Source organism: Dinoponera quadriceps, unplaced genomic scaffold (assembly GCF_001313825.1).
Source record: "Dinoponera quadriceps isolate SergipeBrazil2010 unplaced genomic scaffold, ASM131382v1 scaffold3, whole genome shotgun sequence".
Classification (NCBI taxonomy): Eukaryota; Metazoa; Arthropoda; class Insecta; order Hymenoptera; family Formicidae; genus Dinoponera; species Dinoponera quadriceps.
In genome coordinates this window covers 1,634,461-1,658,192 of record NW_014554293.1, presented here as the reverse complement: position 1 = coordinate 1,658,192, position 23,732 = coordinate 1,634,461, and the positions used below count along the sequence as shown (strand labels likewise).

At 42.1% G+C, this 23,732-nt stretch overlaps 3 protein-coding genes across 11 annotated transcripts; 2 read left to right on the top strand and 1 right to left on the bottom strand.

Moving 5' to 3' along the window:
• The first annotated feature begins 3,847 nt into the window (after positions 1-3,847).
• On the top strand, positions 3,848-6,223 carry LOC106742261 (golgin-45). The gene is made up of 6 exons (XM_014615027.1): positions 3,848-4,047; positions 4,331-4,875; positions 4,962-5,161; positions 5,302-5,430; positions 5,682-5,907; positions 5,990-6,223. Exons 1-6 carry the CDS (start codon positions 3,981-3,983, stop codon positions 6,152-6,154), a joined length of 1,332 nt encoding a protein of 443 aa, XP_014470513.1. The 5' UTR covers positions 3,848-3,980; the 3' UTR covers positions 6,155-6,223.
• Positions 6,224-8,623: 2,400 nt separating this feature from the next.
• LOC106742375 (GPI transamidase component PIG-T) lies at positions 8,624-13,962 on the top strand. 2 transcript variants are annotated; one of them, XM_014615262.1, is made up of 9 exons: positions 8,624-8,767; positions 8,828-9,031; positions 9,104-9,281; positions 9,454-9,685; positions 9,791-9,958; positions 10,637-10,934; positions 11,144-11,296; positions 12,314-12,560; positions 12,705-13,962. In XM_014615262.1, exons 2-9 carry the CDS (start codon positions 8,854-8,856, stop codon positions 12,958-12,960), a joined length of 1,710 nt encoding a protein of 569 aa, XP_014470748.1. In that variant the 5' UTR covers positions 8,624-8,767; positions 8,828-8,853; the 3' UTR covers positions 12,961-13,962. The 2 variants fall into 2 exon arrangements, with proteins under 2 accessions (XP_014470748.1, XP_014470755.1); XM_014615269.1 differs by having other exon boundaries at positions 8,642-8,705.
• LOC106742336 lies at positions 12,957-23,523 on the bottom strand. 8 transcript variants are annotated; one of them, XM_014615207.1, is made up of 7 exons: positions 23,436-23,523; positions 21,620-21,980; positions 21,264-21,404; positions 19,941-20,138; positions 19,642-19,821; positions 15,952-16,456; positions 14,472-15,184 (listed from the first exon to the last, which is right to left on the bottom strand). In XM_014615207.1, the coding sequence occupies exons 2-7, from the start codon at positions 21,830-21,832 to the stop codon at positions 14,472-14,474; spliced, it is 1,950 nt and encodes a 649-aa protein (XP_014470693.1). In that variant the 5' UTR covers positions 21,833-21,980; positions 23,436-23,523. The 8 variants fall into 8 exon arrangements, with proteins under 8 accessions (XP_014470738.1, XP_014470693.1, XP_014470710.1 ...); XM_014615224.1 differs by having other exon boundaries at positions 23,355-23,441; XM_014615192.1 differs by lacking the exon at positions 23,436-23,523 and adding an exon at positions 22,548-23,342.
• Between the last annotated feature and the right edge of the window lie 209 nt (positions 23,524-23,732).

Sequence of the window (23,732 nt, the reverse complement as noted above, 5' to 3'; positions counted from 1 at the left end):
AACGGCCGGCCGCGACAAACTCCGTCGCGTGGATGGTATCCTGGTGGAAAAACAAGACTGTGCTTTGAAGCACAAATTGAAATAAATCCTGTTACCGTTGCAATTAGCAGCCACCGCAGTCAAACACCCCGTTCGTTTGAAGCCGCGGACGACCTGAATTCGCGGCCGCGAATCCCGCCCGAAGTTAGAGCGCTCAAGCTTCCGCTTTGACTCGGTCCGAGCTGTTTTATTCGTCTCCTCCTCGATCGCATAGGGGCGAACGCGTTTCTTTGTGCACGTATCTTAACCTTGGCGCTCACGGGTCATATTGACCCGAAAAATCGAAAAATCAAAACCCTCTACAGATGTTAGAGGGTTCTTGAATTATTGCACGTATAAACGTGCGAAATTCTTTTCTTTAACCAGGCAATATTTCTTACTTCTTTCTGTGTATCAAAATACTACTTTATACTTTGTATATTAAACATTTACACCTTTATATATCTCATACTTTGAATTGTCTATATATTTTCAAGATAATTATCGCGATAAATTTCTCAAGTTTATATATTGCACGTTCAGAATTATCAAATATTTGTGTTATAAGTTTCACAACATCCGGGCAATCAGCTTGATGAAAAGAAACAAGTTTTCCGCATTCGAACGAAAATAACAGGTAAATAATATATATTCAAAATTAAATAAACTATTTATATACAATCTTCTTCATATATTATATGTTATATAAGAAACCGAACATCTATCTTTATTTTGCATTTCGACGCCTTAATATGGCACATTAAAACCTATGAACCTGATGCATGGATTTTCTAATGTACAATATAAAACAAAATTAATTTATAATAAATATCTATTCACTATTAAATATAATTCACTGAATAAGCACGCATTTACAGGTATATTTAATTACGGGAGATATCTGAAAACTCTCTCCCCCTTGCTGGATCTCGCAGACCAAATATGTCGAATTAAATAGCGACAAATAAATGCGCCAACGAAGAGTTAAACTTTCCGATGAAACTTAAGCTCGTTCCGTCCCTCGAATTATTTTAACAGATCCAAGTCCAGGGATTTTAATTATGCGCTTGAAGACGCATTAACGCGTCGGCGCTGAAACAATGTGCGTGCGGAAATTACGCGAGAAAATAATTTCCCAGGGATAATTAGGGTAAGTCTACGCACTCCTCCCCCCCCCCCTTTCCCAACCCGCTGATTGCAGCGTTTCGTCGTCGCTGGTGTGTGCGGTAAACACACGGTTGCCGCGCGCGGCTCAACGAATCTGTGTTGGTGCGCGCGCGTCACCGATACAGTCGCGCGTGTTGCAGCGGCGATATTGGAAATATGCTCGAATATTTGGATATTTTTTCGGGCTCGGCTGCGTGCCGTTTCATGATCGCCTGTGATCGGCGCCTGAAATTAAGATGCACGGAAGACGGATCGCGGCCGATAGGAAAAAGTGCAACACGACCGAGCGCCGTCCGTCCGTCTTATCCGCCGTCTTACCCCGTCTCCGATCGACATCTCATAATTTCCGCGTGCAATTACCCACCCTCTGCCTGAGGACGGCGTGATTATGAGCGAGGAGTCGCCGGGGCTCGCAAGAGAGGGCGAAGAAAAGAAGGGAATCGTCCAGGAAGGCGTCTTGAGCTCGCCTCGAGCGGCCTTTCAGACCGACGGCAAGTCGGCTGCTTTCCACGGTAATTTCCAGGTAATTTCCAACCGGGGCGTGCGCGCCGCGGCTGTCCTGCTATCCTGACGCTCCTGGAACACCCTCCAGCTCCGCTCGGCGGAGGCCGGAAGCAGGAGCGAGCGGAACGAGCGTTCCTGAGTTATAGCTTCCTGGTGGTGCGAATGCTTCTGGCGCCACTCTCTTGACGAGTGACAGGACGTTGACGAGCCTTGTCGAAGAACGAGCACACGTCGTCGTCGCCGTCGTCGGCGAAAGAAGGCCGGGCGCACGTCGCGGCGAAATTCGCGGACGCATGCGGCCCTGATACGGGGGATGCTTGCCGTCCGAAAGCGCATACGCCGCGGGGGTGGGAGCGGCCGCGCCACCCCGCACCCTCCCCCACCCGTCCGGGGAAAAAAATCTTTCCTCATGCTATCCTGTTGCCGAGAATATTTGTGAGGGACGAGCGCGTGCCGAGCGGTCGTCGGGTTGTCTTGTTAGATCCGTGTTAGCAGGGTTACCTGAAACTCTCCCCCCTCAGGTGAGACGCTCGGATTTGAATCTCAAGTTGGACGCGAGTCTTCCGGCTGAATCGCCCACGCACTCGTACAAATGTAATATCGCGTGTATTAGACGATTGAAAGAAAAAAATTCAAATCTGACTTTATAATTCGGACCTCACACAAGGTAAGTTTTAAGTAACGACTATTATTGCAGGCCTTAGACGCGTATTACGTTGGATTTACGTTATCCGTTTTTACGACGGCAGGCGAACATCCTTCAATTCGCCATCGAAATATTCCCCAATGCTTTTCTATCAGAATATTCACACACATGCAAACATAATATCCGTCACTGTCACGTCTAACATTAAGTATGTTATTTATTAAGGTTGTAACGACAGCGTCGTTTTGACGACATACGTCGGTTTTTCGAAAAATTCGGCGGAGAATGCGTTTTCGTGAAAGCATCCGACTGTCGCACGACAATTCGCGGGAAATCGGTAGTCGTGACTCCTCCATGAGAGAACATCCGTGGAATCGACGTGGAATTTTCTCACGTAGTTTCCACGTCGATTTCACGTGAATGTTCTCATCGGGTCTTACACGACGAAGCGTATCGCATTCTCGATCGTTGTAAAGAGAGACGCAACGATCATACGAATGCAGATATAGACTCATTTTCGAACATTCTACGAATTTTTTTACAATTTTTTAACCATTTTCGCCGAGTTTTCTGTTTGCGTACACAAAGAGGAGAAATCTGTAAAATGTAAAAAAATATTCGCTGGGTACTAATAACATATTTACATAAATCTAAATGTTTCCATTTGATTAGAATAAATAATTGCTCTCACGTGCAAAGCTACAGATTTAAGAAAATATGCATTAAATAAAAATATATATATAAATATATATATAAGTATGAAAATAAACCTAATATTTTCTCATTTGGGGGAGAAAATTTTCCCAGTGTAGAAATATGTATATCGCTGTGAGTAAATATATTATCAGTATCCGCCGAATATTTTCTTACCTTTTAGATATTTTCCCTCTCAACCGTATATCGTGCGAATTTCAAAATTACACGAACCCTCGTTGCCAGCTTACATTCCCGCGAATTCTCCGGCAAGAACGTGTGTCGTTCGTACCTTGTTCGTGCTTTGGCGCTACCCCGCTGACGCATACTCGTGAGGGAAGCGAGGGATAGGATCTCAGGTCCTTCAGGATATCGTCGTCGGGATTCCCGGCCGTCTTCCTAGACGCGCACGTCGACTTTCTCGTATCCTGATACTCGAGCTTGCGCTACCTTTTGAAGTCGTTCGCGTTAGATAATATGGCGGTACAGTTGGTTCTCTTTTTTTTCAAATCGACAGTTAGACATTTACTCACGCGAATTCTCGCTAACGAACGAACGTACCGCATTCGAATGGATTTTCCCCGCCGTACAGCAGAATCGTTCTAAAATACGCGGATTCCGAATTGTCGACACTTTCGACGGATATTTCACGCATTTACTTTTCAACAAAATCTCACCGTGACCACTCGTTCATTGCGCCATTACGATTATGCACGATTAGCCTCGTGAGGGCAGCACCGTCCGTCGTCGTCATTGTGGCGCGATCGCACGAGCCAATACCAGCTTTGATTTCGTAATTCTACTCAACTTCCTCTTGGCTGCGCTGATGTTAGTCATCCGTATATGTGAGTTGTAAATGCCGTTGAGATAGCCTATTTAAATTACGATGATATCACAGGCGTTTGTAAATATTAATTAGGTAGTACCACGCATCGAATCGTGCATCTGTGAAATGTCGACACTGCCAAACATGAGCGCGGCGACGAATCTCAAGAAACACAGCACTCGTTGTCAACCAGGTTAGCTGTCACCGTTATTACTACCAATTTAATTTCATTAAAGTGCGAAATGTTGGTCACGCTTTCACGCTTGATTATTACAATTGATAATGAGGATGGTAGATTGAGATGAAAGCTAAAGATTACGTTAAATCAACGTAGAGTTACGTCGAGTAAATGTTAAGGAAGTTGCGGTTAAGTACGTTGAAATGTTTCTATCGCACAAGTGATACTAGTAGAGTTAACATCGCACGAATTCAGGATGATAATTTTGCAGTCTGAAGTATCAGTGTACATTTTTCAGATGTTCACAAGATGGGCTGTGTGGAGCGAACACAGGGGGATGGCATGGAGAACGTGACAATGGATAAGACTGAGACGAAACAAAGCAAAAGTCGTCTGGGAGACACCCTTATTTATCACCCCACCAACCTAAAGCAGTTGGGATCGACGCCTCCTGTCATGCCCATCGGTACAATAGTAAACCTAGTGCCAAAGAACATTAGTAATGTAAAGCAAGAGAAGCATATTCTGCATTCCCTAAAATCAAGGGAGCCAAAGTTCGTGCCGTACGAGCCGTACAAGGCAGCCGTCAACCCGATAGTGCCGTTTGAAAAAAAGACCAAGAGACTGTCTAGGAAAGAGTCGAGCGTGAAGGCAACAATCGCGCAAGTCGCTGCGATGAAGATTCAAGACGCCGATACGAGAGTGAAGGATTCTATGAAAGAGAATGAGGATAAAGCAGCTGAGGACGAGTGGAAGAGCGAGAAACGTGCATACGAGGCGGAGATCCGCAAACTCAAGGAGGAAAACAGCCAGCTTGAGACTCAGTTAAAGTTTCAAGCACAGGTATGACAGTTGTGCTTTCGATTGGCGACGAAGAATTCAGTTCGGCAGTTTGTAATATTCATATATGACACGTCACAAATGCGCAGGTCAATGGCGAATTGAAGAATCTGTTAGTCGCTGCAGTGGGAGAGGATCTCGAGACGAGGGTTCATTTATTGACCGAGGACAAATTACAACTCGCCCGTGCCCTCCTGAACTCGGCCCAGCATTTGACCACACATCAAGAACAAACCGAATGGCTGGCAGGGCAATGTGAAGTTTGGAGAAGTAAATTTCTAGCTAGTAGGTAATTGACAATCGTTTCCTAGATAGCACGGCAGATTCTACCTTTTTCACCGGTTTGCGTCGAGTCCGCAGCGACATTTTCGGTTGGAATTTTCACGATGCGTGAACGTTAATGCGTCGCTAATGTGAGATTCATTGCAGCTTGATGGTGGAAGATTTAGCGAGATGGAAGGCTGCGCTTTGCCAAAGAACAACGGAGCTGCAAGAATCTATGAAGCGGTTGTTGGAAGAGCATAATATTATTCGCGACACGTCGCTTAAAACTTATAGGTACATTGCGTAATTATATTTTGCGTGCAGATATGCGTGTATATGTATAAAATATATAATTCACATAATTAATCGCATGTATATTTTTGTATATAAATATAAAAGTGAATTTTATGTTTATATATACATGTAATTATATAATATTATACATATATGATATGTATATATATATATATTTTTTTTTTGTATTCATTTACTTATTACGTGATGTATTATCTCATAAATTTAACAACCAATCTTTACTTCTCCAGGATGCTTACGATTCTGCGAGAAAAATTCGACCCGATAGGCACGACGTCCGGCAAGAAACACGAATTAGCTAGCACGAATATCGTGGATCTCACGCAGGGATGCTGTCAGCTCGCGGAAATTCTAAAGGTCAGCCTACTCAGTGGTGTCCCGGATTCCGAATTACGGAGAGAGATCAATATAACCGGCTTGGATATGAAAACGCTCGCGGAGCACAACGCGGAGAAGGTGGGAACGTTTCTTCCTAAATATGACAAGATGTAACGTATGATGATGAAACCGGTGTAATGGGATCATGTTTAAATTGCAGCTGCTGATGAATCAAAAATTACCGATGTCAGGAAGGGAGGACGTTGCCTGCTCCGCGGTAATGGGCGCGGCGGTCGCAGTTGGTGGACAAATGTTTCTTCCACGATGTGACATTAAAAATATGACATGCTGCCCGCACTGCAGCGGCGAGATTAAACAAATTTGAAAGTGACTCTACTTTTATATCTTCCACTTGATGCTTTTTGTACTAAATATATGAAATATTTTCATCATATCTGATGTTTTATGTAGCCGTTGACTTTTTTTTTAATTTATGAGACAGTCGCTCCTCTGATCGCACAATATTGTACGATTAATAATTAAGGTGTCCAGTTTCAAAGATGAGGTCAAGTCTATTTTTTCAAACTTTATTTCTCCATTTCGAAAAGTCTAGAATGTTTAAAAATGGACCTTCTTCTTTGAAACGGGATTTATTATATCTGCAATGCTATAATTTAAAAGAGACCTAAGTTTGTCATTATTTTATTATTATTTGTTCTTTTATGTTTGCAAACTTATTGTATTTTATGTGATTATATAATTTATTTTGCACATATAGTACATGTATCGATGATATCTTTCATATTTCTTCATCCCCACGTTTTTTCCTACAAGTGCAGGACGCTGTAAACAGCGAAAAATGACCATACCATTCCATTTCAGCTTTGTTCTCCTTAGCTATGCTATGACCATAAATTGAAGCCGAAATAGAACACGTGAGGACAATACAAATGATCGCGAATATAAGAATACAGAGAAAGATAAAAGAAAAACAGCAATATAGTAATAAATGTGACGTTATAATTCTCGCGCATCGAGAATAAAAACTAATTTACTGGCTACATTGTTTTTTTTTTTTATTAAACTACGTGCATACAAAAATTGGAGAATTTCTCTTTTCAAATATATATTAGATTATTCGGAAAGTTCGTTTCAAATCTTCTTTGTAAATTCAGGACGTAATATTTTGCTCAAAGAGTAACTTTCTTCTTCTTCAAGGGGCTCTTTATAGGCCTGTGTTACCTTTCGCTCATATTCGCTTGTGATGCGCATGCTGATTATACACAGGCATGTGAAGGACCTACAAGTTTAACGCCGACTCCGAACGGCATATTTTTGCGAGTCCTTTGAGCGGATAGATCTGGTGACTTGTCAGACCGTCCGGAGAAGACACGAGCGTCGAGAACTTTCCATTCGAAGTCCAGCAACTATATAATAAAATAATAGCAGAGTGTAATATATCAATTTATTTGTTGAAAAGCTATATAAATATATAAATCAAAGTTTGTTAAACGTCAAATTGTTCGAAAAGTTTGTCGAATTGTAGCACATATATAAATGAAAAGTCGCGTATAAACGCTACACCGTTCAAAATTGCGAATTTTCTCTTTTAATTTGCGTATTTATATTTATATTCCCGCCATAATTAGTTCATTTTTCAGTACGAGGCGCTACTTTTCTTATCGAAGATTTCTGATTGGCTAATAGGAACTTTTGTTTCTCGGTCATTCAACAACAACACTTCTGATCGTAGTACGATTCAACAATGGATCAGCTGTTACTTCACATTTCAAGTAATACTATTTAATGATAAATTAAATGTTCCATATTATTCAGTTCTAAAAGATAAACAAAATTTTCAACAGACTGTAATCTTAAAAAAAAAAAGATAAATTTGAGGTGGAAAAGCATTTTGCTTATGAATCGTCTACTTTTATGAATATTAATGGCTTCGTTCAGCAAAACGTTTATTTTTAATTTTACAACCGTTACAACCGTTGGAGGTTTTCTGAGATTGGATTATTGCTGTAGATCTAAAAGAATAATCTAATTTCAACTCATAAAACTTCCAACAGTTATAAAATCAATGTTCTGCTGGGCATAGGCAATATCATATATTTGCCGCCATTTTTCGCCAAGATATATCGAGCGAAACAACAAGTAGCGACTGTTCGATCTCCAATCATATTTTTAGTCGAGGTTTTAGATTGAAAAATTACTTTGGCGAAAATTTAAATGAATGCGTTCTGAAAGGGAAACTTTAAGCTTTCTATTCATTCTTGAGAATTGTCGCACGTTGACTTATTCATTTAGTATAAACGATCAAAGACGAAAGGATCCTTTTTATATCAACATTGTATAACTCAGTGAAAAAATATTATACTTCAATATATATATATATACGCAAATTAAATGAGAAAATACGCATTTCAAGATGCATTGTGTAAACATTGTTTGTATTTAATTTTCAGTTTACGTGAACTCGACAAACTTCATAAAAAATTTCGAAATACGGGAGTTTTGATTTACATTTGTTTAACATTGTAAAAAATAAGCTTTAGTCGCAAATACACCTGGAAAATTGAGACTTTAAGCTGTAAACTGCTATATTCGAGCAATTTCATTAGCGTTATTTATTCCGAAATCAAAGCTCGTTGAATCTTGTCTTTTTCATGACCAAAACAATAGACTTCTGATTTTACATATAAATATGCATATATATGTTGTTTTATTTGCCACATACTCGGCTGTGGCTTCGTCATATGGTATGTCTGAACGACAGACCGGAGATATCATAATTTTCAGATAATTGGATTCAACGACAAAGCATGCGAACTCTATTCATCGCGTCCTTCGCCCATCTATTATCTGACAGAGATCGTTTGTTTACATTCTCCATCGACGAGTGCTCCGATAATGATTGATTCGTCAAGCCGGTGCGATTACGTATGCCTGCCTCGAGTTTGATCATTTTGTCGTGTACACTCGTATACACCAAGTAATGAATTATCATCTGAAGAAGCTACGTCAATTAAGTTTATCGCGACATTTGTTTCAGTCGGTGCGGCATAACCTCAAAGTAACATGTTATCCTTACACGCGTTCGCGTTCTTCGCCGGCTCGATCGGTCTCGTAACGTGCGGTAACCCGTACAATGACTTTTTCGACGAGGAACTGATGCTGAAGCCTTTGCCAAGCAATCACGTTTACGCCTACTTTCAATTCACCACGATATGGGAAACAGCGAAACGCGTGGAGACACGTGAGTGGTATACAACACTCGCGCGATAGCACCGAATAATTCGTATAAACGTGATAAAAAACAATATTTCAGTCCAACATTCGCATCTCTTCCCGAGGGGATTGGGTGAGATCATAGGCCGTCACAACATCGACGAGTTACACGTCACTTTAACAGAGGGACTGTGGAATTATGAAAAATGGGGATATCCCTTCCACGATGCTGGTCCTGGTGCTGAAGTCACCGCCTGGTTCAATAAAAATGTGACCAAGTAAGGGAAAAAGAGAGTAAGAGAAATATTCTCGAGGATTCAAAATATTTTTTACAGGTGACAACGATGTATATACATAGCGTCAAATATCATGAGTCATTTTGCTATATTTCTATCACACTAACAACGAGGATATCAGAATTTTACAAGATATTCATTCCCTCCCGTGCAGCGTAGATGAGGGATGGAAAGGCCTGACGAATGCGTTGGCTGGATTACTCTGTGCCTCTCTGAACTTTGTCGACGCGTCCAACAGTATGTCGCCGGAGTTCACTTTTCGTCCCACCGGAGTCACAGATGAGCCAGTAAATTCTAGTCACTTGCGTTACTCGTCCTTACCGAGAGAGATAGTTTGCACCGAGAATCTAACACCGTTTAAGAAACTGTTACCTTGCGACTCTAAGGTACTCCCGGATGAATGAAATACCTGATGAAATACTCATTACTGATAGTGCACTGCTACATCTAAATCTATTTATTGCGATAGTTATAATTAACTTTTCTTTCAGAGGGGTCTAGCGACGTTGCTGAATTCTGCGCATATCCATAATACTAATTACCACTCCATTGGGATACATTTCCGGTCGATATGTCGCGACGTGACTTGCACGAGAACGTCTCTGGAACTGCGGCAGACTGTCTCTTTGATATACGACACCGTGGCGGACCCGAATCAGGTAAATCGACGGACATTAAAATGATGATCCGTGCTCGGGAAAATTTGCCGGCAAAATACTGGCTTCTTTCCGCAAGGTTTACGTCATATCAGCTATGTAGAGTTACGCGAACACTTTTACATAGTAAAACGCGAAAATGAATTGGAGCATTGCCCAATGCATGACGAAAACGAGAGGATCAGAAATGTCGAAATTGACATCTCTAGCCGGTCAGTAAGAACAAATATTTACCCGACGCCAGAAAACCTGTAATTTATGTGTACTGAATATATCAATGCTCTAATCAAGAGAATTTCCGGGAATATTCTTATGCCTTTTCAATGAAATTTAGAGGTCTAAAAAGATAAAAATGTTCACAAAAAAATGTTCGTACTCTTCATTCGATTTTTCTATTAGACATGGTGAAACAGAATAACGCACGTTCATCATATTCATATTTATATTGCGCTTATGTCAACGCAAGATCTATATGTACAAGAGATACAAAAAGAATGGTATGATTGTATCAATATGTTTATATAACATTTTGATGAGAACAGACAGAAAGAGAGAGAGAGAGAGAGAGAGAGAGAGAGAGAGAGAGAGAGAGAGATCGCCCTTATGTTATCGTCACTTATCCAATTCGTCGTCGACTTTAGCACTCCCTTAAATACTCCAATCAAACCTTGATCTACACAGGACTGGTCGATTCGGAAATTCTTTGGGATGGGTCTGAGAGGCGCCTGCCCGCTCGCTACGTTGAGTAACGTATACGTTGATATATCGAACAACAATACGAATTACGTGTACGAATTGACGCCACCACCGAGCGCGAAAATCGTGAGCCTGCGTGGAGGGCAGCAAAACAAAATAGCGGTGTACGACATTCGGGCGCACTCCAGCAGAGGAATGTTTAACGTTGCCGCCGTGCACAGCACGGCAAAGATGAACGCTATAAACTACCCGTCGATCCTGTACGCGAATAGATACATTATCGGTATGTGTGTGTGTATGTGTGTGTGTGTTGAAATTCTTTCAGACAAATCTCACAGGTGAATTTATTTCTTTTATTACATCGCACAATATATATGTATATATCCTTAAGAATTGTAGCTTTAGAGTATCGAATTCGTTGACACATCATTACATTCCTAGACATAGTTAATATAAGCGATGATTTCGCTACACGTTAATACAATTCCCCAGGATACGGCCAAGAGAGAGGCAGTTTAGTGACAAAGTTGTACAACAATCATTGGCAGCCGTTAGACGTGATTCTGTTGCAGAACATTCCATGGTATTTGTTAGTCTACTTACATTCCATCACGATTACCCGGAACGGCCGACAAGTTTCCCCGCGTGAGTAATATATTTAGCGTATGTCGCTATTAAGAAAAGGTTAGCGAAGCTGTGCTGGGGTGTGCGCAAATCAATGCGGAGGTCTTTAATAACTGCTGTTTTTACGATAATTTTTAAACTCTCAGCGCGACACAATTGAGAGCGAGATTCTATGAACTAAAGTCGCACGTTAAACAAAATGGGCAAAGCCGGACAGAGAAATCGGAACGCTGAAAGATGGCTCGCCGGGTCGCCGCGGCGGCACGGCTCGGAAATCGCGCACAAGTGGCGCGACCGCGTCGATCGCGACGAAGGCCGTCGGAAGGCTCTTGTAAGACCGACGAGAGACACTCGCACTCCCGTGCGCGATGCACTAACGCGCATTTTCGAGAGATGCGGTCAGGACCGGAGCGTTGAGAACAAATCACGAGGAGATTCGGTGGCGATGAGCACTCTCGAGCGCGTCCGCGATGCTTGAGGTTCAAAAGTGAGCGCTCAGGGACGCCGAAGAGCAAATAAAAATGCGAAGCAAAATACGAAAGAACAAATTACGCGTGCGAACAGCCGTTGTTTCAATCGCCGGTTGTTTCAACCGCCACATATATATATATCCTGATAATACAAGAGATAAAAAATAGTGCAACGCGGAACGAATGACCGATAAGATATGCCGGCTGGCTGCCTTGTGTGGCTGAGGCAATTTTTTTTCGCAATGTCTCGAACTTGTGTCAAACTACTTTGATAAGACACGATGAAACGAGGAGCTCGTATTGTTATTTCAAAATCGTGAGACATAGGATTGTGCGTATTAACGATTTCTTACTGATTGATTACGCATGTCGAAAGTTCGATATCGGAATTATAATTATATCCTTTTGTTCGTACAATATATATATATTGGAGTTATGTAACGTAATAACGTATAACGTGTAATCTGTACAACTTACGCAGTCGGTAAAATGTCTAAAAAGAGGCTTTATTCGTGAAAACTGTATAACATGATTGTTGACACAATTTCTGTCTAACGGTGTATTGCAGTGGCGCAGCGTTATCTACCTGGGAAGGAGAGAAAGAGCCCGTATTACTTGGAATTAATATTGCGCCTGCCGCCGCACTCGGTCACGAAGGTCTCCGTCGACATGGACTACTTGTTTCTTAAGTGGCAGGAATATCCACCGGACGCTAATCACGGCTTTTACATGGAACCGGCGGTAGTGACGGCGTTGTTGCCCATAGCCAGGAACTATACCGCCCTGCCGCTCGATGGAAGTACGATTACCTCGAGGTTGGTTCGCGCTACGTTTGTTCGAGCGTCGTTTCTCCGCCGGTCAGGAAACGAGGGGCTCTCGTTCGTCGTGAACTTATATAAATTCATTAAACAGCTAAATTAACGAGAGCTTAGCACTTAGTAGAACGGTAAAACTTGCAGTTTCAACGCTTCGAGGGACAACTATCTGGTACAACTACGGACAGAATCCTTGCTCATCAGTCTTCCGACTCCCGATTTCAGTATGCCTTACAATGTCATTTGCCTGGCGTGCACGGCCGTCGCGCTGGCGTTCGGTCCGCTTCACAACATTTCCACGAAAAGATTGGTTCTGAAGCCCATCGAGAAGGACTGGAAAGGTAAACTGTTCTCGTTCTTCGTAGGAAAGATATTCAAAACGAAGAAGAAACAGGATTGAAGAATGTAAATGAATATATGTATTATAAACTGCGTGAACTGTATCTTCTCGTCCAGATGAGTAACATATGTATTTACATACTTCCGCTATACGGCTGTAGCAGTTTTAACAAACAAATATGAGGCTTTTTTTTTTTCTTCGTTACGCAACTTTTCGCAATTACAAGGAAAGACGAATTTTCTCTCTTGTTGTACAATAACATATATATATATATATATACCCGTGTAAGCCAAATTGCCTTGATTAATTTGTCTGGTTCTCTCTTCTGTCAGATTCCGGTAAATTTCACTGTGCGGGACGTATTAAAAAGTGCGCTCATATATCCTGTTCTGTTACTTAACGTGTGTACATACTTCGACTTATATCTACTTAAATCGAGCCTTAATCCTATTAATAGTTATAATAGCGGGCGTATGTAACAAACTAAATGTATTCTGGACTATACACATAACGGATCTGTATGCATAGAGTGTCTCACAACCCGCAATCTAAGTGTGTAACAGATTCTCTGGTGATTTCTTGAAGTCGATTTCTCCTTAGAGGTATCAAAACAATTACAAGTTTACTAATTACAAGTCTTGAAAAGAGATAGTATCTCTTTCTCTCTTTCAGTGGCTCGATAATGTTACGAAAACATGATAACAATATTATTGATTAATATTAACATTATTTATGTTTTTAGTTTTATATGTTCACGTTTTTAAGATTTTTTTTGTAGTACTGTAAAACTTGCTTAAGGAAACCTGTAACGTTTATATAATCGGAGAATGTTGCATTAAACGATAACCTATTTGAATATTTTCAAATTTCCTAGAGAGCCTATCATGAAAGTTCATTGTTAAATAATTGCGAATTGTGGGAAATCTTGTATTCTCTATGATCTCCCAGCTAGAACTTCAAGATTCGTTCGCACCTGATATTATCCGGATATCCGATTATTCGGACAATGGATAAATACAACGCTTAAATCTCGGGTTGTCTGAGAAGGCTCGGGCTTTCTAAGAAATAATCGAAGCCAAATCCGAACCTACGTTTGCAGATCTGTCTGAAAAATTCAACAACATACATCGAATATCAATGTTTAACAACTTAATGGCAAGCCGATCTTTAACCGAATCCAAACTTATTTCTGGATCTAGTTCTCGATTCTAGTCTGAACCTAGATTCAAACTTGGATGACCGGGACCATCCGGTCAATAGTGCAGTTTTAAGTTTTCGGATCGGGACGGATTTGGCGGATATCCGGATAATCAAACATCCGAATACTTGGGAGCCTTCAAACGTGATACGACTTAACGCAATGGTTCCTCTTTCGTCCATATATCGCAACTCGCAAGCTTTACCCACCGAAACCGAAATCATAATGATGATGATACGGACTGTCTAACGTGACTTCGTTATCCGTTCGATTGGTAGAATAATAAATACGAAGGTAAACAATGTACATAGATGACAACGCACAAAAGACATAATCTTAAGGGTTCCTCAGCCCTCAGGCGGAGCCGATATATTCACGGTGCTGATCTGAGAACAGGAGAAAGGTGTGCGTACTCGTTCAATACACCAGTTCGGGATTTATTCGTACAATTTTCTTTCCTATCCTCGTTCAGCACGTTACTGGATAACCGATCCGTTGGCGAGGGCACGGGATGAGGTTTCGCGTAGTGTTTGGTCGAAGTGACTTTTCGCAGAAAGGACCTCGTGATCGAGGGCTCCGTGGAGCTCATAGGATCCCTATTTTCGTCGCAAGTCGGCGTCAAAGTACGCCGATCCTCCTCCTCGTCGGACGAGCAAAGATCGATCAGCATAATCGAACTCGTTGGACACGACTTCTTCTCTCTGACTGGCTTCGTAAGATCTTCCGTCTTGAACGCGGAAGGTGACCTCACATCGGTGGACGCAGTCAAAGCCCCTCTAGTGCTCACCGTCAACGATGCGCTGACCTCGTCATCCTCGACGACGATCGGATCGGACTCGTTTCCCAGCGACGCTTTGCGCTTCGCAGACAGCGACGCGTTTTGTGCGTTAGCCACCGGTCGCGACTTCGTCTTGCAAGCCGGCCCCGCTTTTCTTCTCGTTAACTTAACCTCCCGCGCGAGGTTCGGAGGTTGATATTGCGAGGGGTCCTGCTGCAGCTTCTCGATCTGCTTTTCACTCAGTCGAGTAAGAACGACGTAAATGGGTTGACACGCAGCGTACAGCAGTTGTGCCTCTATACTCAGAGCTGGGAAAGGAGAATATGGGTTATTGTATAAAATATAAATGATTGGCTTTCAAATATATAATCAAATGGGAAAAAAGAGGATAACAGGATGTTTGCTACCTGGAATTCTCAGAGGATTTGATCGAAAGTCAGGAATCATATTGAAAATGTTGGAAATTTCAAATATAATTGACTGAATTTTGTTTAATATTTTCTTCATTAAGAATCGTAAAAAAATGATCCAGGATCTTTTGACTTGATTTTTAATTAATTTTAATAAATAATAGCACTATATAAATCGTAGGCGCGAACTTATTAACATTTTGTACACACACACACACACGCACGCACATATATATACAGGATAAGAAAAAATATATAAACCCTTAAAAAAGCCGACTAACCACAGTCGATTATTCTCCATCGGTCGAGGAATGATTAACTGCGATTGGTCAATTCTCTTACTGCTTATGTCTTAAATAGGAAACGTCGATTTCCTTTAAGGGCCGTCTACAATAGTCGTGAAGCATGCGGTGAGACGTAAGCAATAAGTTAATTGATCAATTGAATTCTTACAGCCCAAGAATAATCGATTGTGATTGGTCAATTAGCTTACTGCTTACGTCTTATTGCATACTTCACGGCTCATAGCTTACGGATTAGAGCAAGTTTAAAATCGGATATGACGTAACGCTTAAGTTCAACGCTTACGTCCACTTGAAGCAAGGTTGTAGACAAGGCCGTAATTCTCCTACGATTTCCTCTCGCTAACAACAGTGAATAATTACCTGGCTTGTATTTGGATGAATTCACGAATCTATATTGATGGACGTAATCGTCGTTCGGCTTATCTCGGCTTGGCTTGTACGTGACCACCCATCTGTCGTAGTCCGGTTCGGCGTCCAACCACTTTGGTCTGCAAGTACTGTTTAATACTGGCGCGATAACGTGTCTCTCTATTCGGTCCAGTCGTTCTTGCTGCGTCTCCTGGGTCATTATCTTGGACTTCTTCGCCAATACCAAACCGGCGGGCGACGAGAACGGGATGCTGGCGCATCTAGCGAAATTGAGGGAACCTCTGACGCGCCGGGACGTTCGTTTAACGATACCGTTGTCAGTCTCGGCCGTGTTAATCACATCAGGCGGCTTAGCTTCAGTCTCAATTGATCTCAAATTAAAGTACTCTAGAAATTGATGCTGCTGTCGCTCGGGCTCGACCACGGACAAATCAGGCGTGGAGGATCGCGAGCCACTACCACCGTTCTCTTGCTCACCACATATCTTCTCGTGCTCCTGAATCAGCGGACAACAGGTACGTGTATACACTTGCGTTATATATATATATATATATATATATATGTTTTACCATTTCTTCGATCAAGAGTTCCCGATTTTCAATTTTACGCACGTACGGATATGATTGGAAATCGCACAAGTAACTCTAATTGTAACGGGCTGTACTTACGCGGCAACGTTAATCCGGTTTAGTAACAACCGTAGTTAGTGAACTCTCGCATCCGATTATGTTCTTTTAGATGTAAAAATGTGCTTCGATTAAACGCAAGAATTCGCTAACTACGGTTGCTAAACCGGACTGATGTTGCCCGTGTAATAATAGGACTCATGGTTTCGATCCTACGCGTATATGTGTAAGGCTAAAAATCATGCAACTTTCGATCTAGGAAATGGTAAGGCGTATGTAACGCGTGTGGTACGGATGGTGGACGGAAAAGTTGTGACACTTTTTTTTCCACGAGTTTCGCAACGCATCTCGTAGCCAAGGAGAAGAATGTATCCCCCGGGAATAACTGAGAAACAAATTCTTAGATTGGACACGGGATGGGTTTCGAAACTTATCCGAAGAAAAAGTATCGCAAACTTTCTGTCCACTGGCGCACAATGGAAAACAAAACGGACACACTGAAATTGGAAGCGCAACACATTATCACGGTTGAGAATCACTGTCGCTGCCGCTGGCGTAGTGATAAATTATGACATAAATTGAAGTACGTGGCAGTATATGGTATGAAAATAAATGTGCTCAAGATAACGTAAAAATGTGTTGATGCATTCAAGAGTATCGTGGGCTCAACCGTAATATTGGTGCTCGAAGAATTGAAATGCTTCAAATATATGAGATATCGGATGTCACAGTTGCAATAGAAATTAATGTATAAAGCTGATATTTACACTTTGTATCATCACTTCGGTTCCTGTCATAATCGATAAATACACAAGCAGTAAGCTGGTAGCGAGTTTAAATCGTGATAATTTGATGTGTTCCCAACTTCAGTAAATTTAAACCGTTTTGCTTCCCACTGTGCATTAGCATTACTACATCTAAATTGAATTCCCTCGCTAAACCCTGAGAGATCGTCTCGCAGTAAACGATTACGGATGTTCCCAGCGGAGTCGGGAAGTAACGCGTTACTTGTAACGTTACAAGTTATCACATTCAATAATTGTAATCTGTTACCGTTATAAGTTACTGTTTTTTTGCTAACGATTTGGTAAGGACGTTATATTTTTTTCATTATAGTAACGGCGACGATAGTTACATTTTGTATGGGTAACGGTAACAAATATAATTGTTACTTTGCACACGTACAATGAATCACACAGACGAATTCTAGAAAAAAAAGTCTTCACAACCTGGTGAAGAAATAATGGAAATTGTAACGACTTATTGCTTCCCTGATAACGATAACATAGTGACGAGTTATTTTTTTTTCAGTGAGTGATGAGTCACTTCAGTAAGACTTTTATTCGTTATCCTTCACATATATTATAGACCCAGATAGTAAAATATAATCAATCTGATCTCATTTTGTATTCGCAATAGCCAAAATGTGAGAACAAGATACAGATGCCTGTGTATACGCTACTTAAATGTCGTTCAAATCAGGATGTCAGGAAAATATCTCATCTAATAGCAGTAATTATAATCATATCAAGAACACATATCATTTGTGTACATCTTGTGTTCATGTAATGTCAATACGTAATGATCTCCAAAAAGATGATAAGTCGAAGTCACAATATGATATATTGTGGTAAAACGTGATCATCACGCATTTCTATTTGGAGAAATCGTTCTCGTGAGTAACAATAAAAGATCTTAACTCTCGTTTGTTGTTAAAAAATGACGACAAAAGAAGTTTGAATTGTTAATAAGTAAAACGGGGTCTCCTGATTATTGACGCTTAAATATTATCATACTATTATTTAAAAAGTTCCCATTTGGAAATAAATTACAAGAATATGAAAAAATTACTAGTATATTATCGAAGAACAATAATATACCAGTAATTTATTCCTATTCTTGTAGTTTATGTCCGTGCGGGAACGTTCTTCAGATATTTATCCATTAGATATATTTATCCGAAGGTGGAACAACCGGCCCTAAATTGATGAGTCTAGCATGTACTAAAAGATCCTAAAGATATGTTCCGTTAGAATGGTTTAAAGTCAAAGGTGCGGTTTTTGCTTTAACAGCTGATAACTAAAAAAAAAAATCGTACAGAACTCACAAAAAAGAAAATTGAAGAGGAATGTACAAACTTTAAGACTATGCAGTTGGTTCCTAGAAAGAAATTGTTTTCAAGTCCATATACCGTTTTGAATTTGAGAGAAAATGTGGCAATTTCGTTTTGGTTTCTCCATTAAAGAATAACTTCGCGAAAAAAATTGATAGCGAATTTTTCCTAAATAATCTGAAGACTAGAAGGTTCCAGTTTCAAAGTGTTTTTTCTTTTTTCGTTTTCTTCTCCGTTCATCTTTCGCGAAGACACAGCCGTTTGAAAATGACCGAAAAATCGACGAAAATTTTTTTGATTCTTTAATTGTTGCCAGCAATGCAGATCGTGTAGTGTTATTCATTGTTATGATTCTAACGTATATATTGGCGGATTTAATTAGTCCATGTTCAGTGTACACTCGACACGCAGACATGAAGCTTCATGAATTCTTAAATTTGACTTACGACGAAAGTTGTCTAGCTATTTGTGTGATCGTAATGTAGTTAGGCGGTCAGTAATCTGTCCGTGGTGTAACCAAAGTTTATTATTACAACATGAACTTTAAAATTATTCCGTCTCGCCTTTTTATCGGCGCTCCAATTGTTAACTTGCCCCGAGGGACTCGACGTTCTCGAGCTCTTACACTTTTTCTTACTGCAAAAAAAGTCGCGACGTGGAATGGGAAGGCCTTGTCCCTTTGTACTTTTAATCAAGCTGTTAAAACGACCTATCGCTAAAGTTCTTCTGTTAGAATTTTCAAACTTTTTTGTCAATAACTTTTTATAACAAGCAACGAGCGAGACGGCTAAGATTTTACCGTTACTTTCGATTTACTTGATTGTTACTCAGGGTCGTGATTTTGTTAACATATGTGAAGAATAAGGTCATTGGAGGTGTCTCCCTTAAGCGGGAGTTTTACCTTGGCTAAGAAGTTAGTCACGATAAATCTGATATGATTACCTTCATCTTCGTAAGACCGACGAACTCGGCGTCGCAATTGTCGCACAGATAAATGTCGTCGCATGGTGGTTGTACCATCATGGGAGTATTCTGTTGCTTGACCTTGTTACCGTATCCGGGTGAAGTTGCATTGTGAGACAACAACGTTCTCCGCGAGCTTTCGTTCTTCTTGTCATAATTCTGTAGCCGTGGAAAGCTTTTTTATTGATTGAACCGAGAGGTGGACACGCATAAGCCACAGCGAGGCAAGTCGGCATGGACATCGCAAATATGTCTATAGATCTTATGCTTATACACACCATGTTCTCATTACGGAACGTCACTAAGAGCTTTCCGGTGCTTTTGTGATACAAACTAGTCGTCGAGTCCCAATTATTGACGTACTGCAGCTCTTCGTGTGGGTATCGGGCCAGGTAGGAACAAAAACGCAGCAAATACTCGCTTCTGTGGTACGTATAACAACGGAAAACTAATTTCTTCAGATTCGCCATCCAGTTCTGTAATAACAGTTTCGAACCAGTGCCTTTAGAACGGCGGAATTTCACTCGTGAATTATACAAGATGCTTGACAATTAATGACAATGCATGATGCTGGACTGTTCGCCACACATCGCCCGTTATTGCCAGGATATTATCGACATATTCAAGACATCTCGGTAAGCTTATTCTAAGTAACTTTTAACAATAGTTTCGTTACCGTTACGTCGTCGTTACGCAGGTATAATATATGGCGGAAAAGCTGCGCAACGACACCCTAAGCCCACTGACATTGTCGTTGCAAAGTTACAGAATGAAGTTACAGAAAGCTTATAAGTAAGATTCTGCCTACGAAGTTCGTTCGATCGCTTATCGTCCACTCGTCGTTGATACTTTCAAATTAGCCATGAAAAAATAAGGGAGCCAATGAGAACCAGTTGGCGGGCGAGTCAAAAATAATTTACCAGTAAGGAACTCAAAGGGTATCAGTACGAGAATTAATACTCAAATGTACGTTACGGTTCTGATGATTGGAAACTTCTCAATGAATAATAGAAATGAAAAACTGGGAACTCGTGATAAAGTGAAAGCAAACGCAAGATCAATCGGCGTAGGAAGATACAGGAAACTGATAGATGTTTCAATTAATTCCCTGACTCTTCCGCTGTGGCACGCTTGAAGGAAGGTAGCGGCTATGGTGGTAAGAGACGCGATTGTTATTGTTCTATGTTGTTCTATGTTGGCGCACGACGTAAAAGACGTTCTCGACCGCGAATAACTGTAATCGCAGCGAAAAGAATAATAACTATTGCGAGGTCTGTAAAACGGTAGGAGACCTTTTCTATTCAGTTCGATACGCTCCACCTACACACAAGGATTGTGTCATCAATCGTTACCCTTTGCAACACAGTCTACAAAGGATACCTTCCACTTACACAAGCCGACACAAACATCATCCTATCTATGTTGCTCATTGGACACACGATCCGTTAAAACAGATTTTATATATAATGTATAAATATACATAAATCTACATAACTATGCATAATTATACTAAATTATGTATGAAATTTGCTGATAATTATTTAATGCCAATCATACATAATTAGATACGATTAGGTGTTCAACAACAGGAAGCAACTCACATCATTGATCTTCTTGGGTCTTGTCAGTGGATTTGAAAACTTAACGTCCTGAGGCCACCACTGAGGTTGGTTAATAATTTTCGTGGTGTCGTGCCCCAACGAACAATGAACCATGAAGGATATAAAGCGCTCCAGCTGCACCTGCAATAAAGTTATATCATCAGTATATCTGATTAATGAGTAGAATCTATGCTGTTCGGACTGCGGTTTCACATGATTGTGGCTTTATTCGCGTAAATAAACCGATAAGCCGAACAACACAATAAACACAGCACTTGGATAAAGCAATTACACGAGACTCTCGGAGAATAAATAAACGTATGCGAAATATCACGCGGGATAACTGATACGTGTACCATTGTGATCTTCTCCAGGGATGTGGGATGACCATTGGCAAACAAGAGGGGAAGATTGGATATCATAGAGCTCTCCTCCCTTATGTTACTGTTGTCTTCCGAGTAAGCATCATTGGTAACGCCGATTTTGGTCTTGTCTACACCATCAGAGAGCCTGTTCCCAGACACGTCTGCCCCATATCCACCGCTTTCTTGCATAGCTGAGGGTTTCATATTTATCCAGAGTTATCGCAATGTTCCCTACTCAGGATACCTTCACTACTGCTGATTTCATAGTTTGCACATGATATCCCGCGACATTACTCCTTCCGCTTGTAGGAATCAGGATTTCTCATAGTGAGCACACCCAGATAGCACAATCCTATAATCATTCAGAATATGCCCTGAGATGCCCTGAGGAGTGTCTCTAAGACATCCTGAGAACATCCAGGACAATCCCCGGACATTCCGTTCTGTCACACACGCATACACGGACACAACCATACACGAATCCACAACAAGTACTACCGGGGACAAATCCCCGAGTCATCTCTCCCATGAATTGATTATCCGACCATTCTTTTTCCGTGGGAAGGATGACTAATTCCCCAACACACCCCGACCCCCCACATAGGACCACTTCGGGAACGCAAGGCAACGAGCAATATTCTCTCGTGTAATCCCCGACACTAGCACTGTGACAGGCATCTCTTACTTCCCGGGTTGAATGCACTGGCGCGACCACCAAAGGCCGTCGTACACAAATTCACACAAAGGGTCGCGCGCGTCATCATTCGCTGCGTGAGCAATCGGAGCTCGTCAGCTCGCGTTCCGCGTTTATCGAACTGAAGCGAGTCAGATGCGCGGGGCAACTAGGGGGAAGCCTCCGGCACTTGAGGACGGACTCGGTCTACGCCGAGAGAGGGAGAGAGAGAAAGAGAGAGACTACCTTCTGCGTCTGACCGATGCGTACGTGGAAGAGACGTCTATAGAGCACCTAGCGCTTCGCTTCATTTCGGATAGATCAATGTACGACGCCGGACGAGGACCCACCGGTGCGTCCGACCGAAGTATACCTTTTTTGGTGATCCCGCTTCGTTCGCCGTGCCGAGCGAATCTCAACATCGCCGCACGACGACGATACGACGCGTCGTCCGAGTCTCGACACCCTCGCGCCGCATTTTTCCTCTCTCGAGGTGCGATAGCGCGTATATATCTTCTCGCTTCTTCCGTTCTCGTCTCGTTCCTCTCTCCCTCCTCTCTCTCTCTCTCTCTCTCACTCTGCAGGTCGACCGCTCGTCCGCCCGTTCTCCTAATCCACCACGAGAAACAAGCCGTCGCGCGCGCCAAGTGGACGCATGCCTCTCTCGCGCGACGTGGTGTCCACTCGTTCGTCGCACCGTGCGTACACTCGCACCCGAGGTCGTCGCGACGCCTCCCGATGTTCCCCGCCGCGACCTAACCGCGACCTAGCCGCGACCCTAACCGCGGCCTAATCGCGCGCGCGTTGACGTGCCAGCGCGGAAACCTCCTTTTCTCCTCCTCGAGAAGGGATGACGACAGACACTCGCGATCGGCACTTGCAAATTAATCGCGCTAATTAATCGCACGATCGCATGAGACAGAGATAACGATAAGATCGGGAGACCTGCGCGAGCGCGGTCGCGCGACAGAACGAACGATCGGGGCGATGGTTCCTGCCGATTGACAGTTCCCTCATCTCTCTCTCTCTCTCTCTCTCTTTTCCTCTATGTACTATAAATGTCAAGATGGCGAATAACAGGCGGCACGTCACGTCAAGCCGCAACTCTCCACGGCGCCGAGACGGCACGGTCACCTCGGGATGCCGCAACCCTTCGCTCGGACGGACGCCGTCAAGCCGGACTGATTTATCCGCGACAATCCCGATTTCCCGCGAATTCAACGGCGACGATGGTCGATCGGAGCAAGTGGGAAAGAGAGGGATGGAGGGGGCGAAATGTCGAAGCGATTTCACGGACTCGCCGATGCGCTTGCGCTCTGCTTGAAAAATTTTTCTGTCCCCCACCCCCGTGCACGCCGACGAGGAGTGAAGCTAGGCCCGTCTCTGTCCGGGATTCTTTTTCTACACCCTGATACGGTCTCTCTCTCTCTC

Excerpts from the sequence above, each read along its gene's own strand:
- LOC106742375 (XM_014615262.1), top strand. The coding sequence starts at position 8,854 with ATGTTATCCTTACACGCGTTCGCGTTCTTCGCCGGCTCGATCGGTCTC. Across the intron at positions 9,032-9,103 it reads AGCGAAACGCGTGGAGACAC|TCCAACATTCGCATCTCTTC; the intron begins GTGAGTGGTATA and ends ACAATATTTCAG. Across the intron at positions 10,935-11,143 it reads CGCGAATAGATACATTATCG|GATACGGCCAAGAGAGAGGC; the intron begins GTATGTGTGTGT and ends ACAATTCCCCAG.
- LOC106742261 (XM_014615027.1), top strand. The coding sequence starts at position 3,981 with ATGTCGACACTGCCAAACATGAGCGCGGCGACGAATCTCAAGAAACAC. Across the intron at positions 4,876-4,961 it reads AGTTAAAGTTTCAAGCACAG|GTCAATGGCGAATTGAAGAA; the intron begins GTATGACAGTTG and ends ACAAATGCGCAG. Across the intron at positions 5,162-5,301 it reads AGTAAATTTCTAGCTAGTAG|CTTGATGGTGGAAGATTTAG; the intron begins GTAATTGACAAT and ends GATTCATTGCAG.
- LOC106742336 (XM_014615207.1), bottom strand. The coding sequence starts at position 21,832 with ATGAAACCCTCAGCTATGCAAGAAAGCGGTGGATATGGGGCAGACGTG. Across the intron at positions 16,457-19,641 it reads TCGGTCTTACGAAGATGAAG|GAGCACGAGAAGATATGTGG; the intron begins GTAATCATATCA and ends CCGCTGATTCAG. Across the intron at positions 15,185-15,951 it reads TTCATCCAAATACAAGCCAG|CTCTGAGTATAGAGGCACAA; the intron begins GTAATTATTCAC and ends CTCCTTTCCCAG.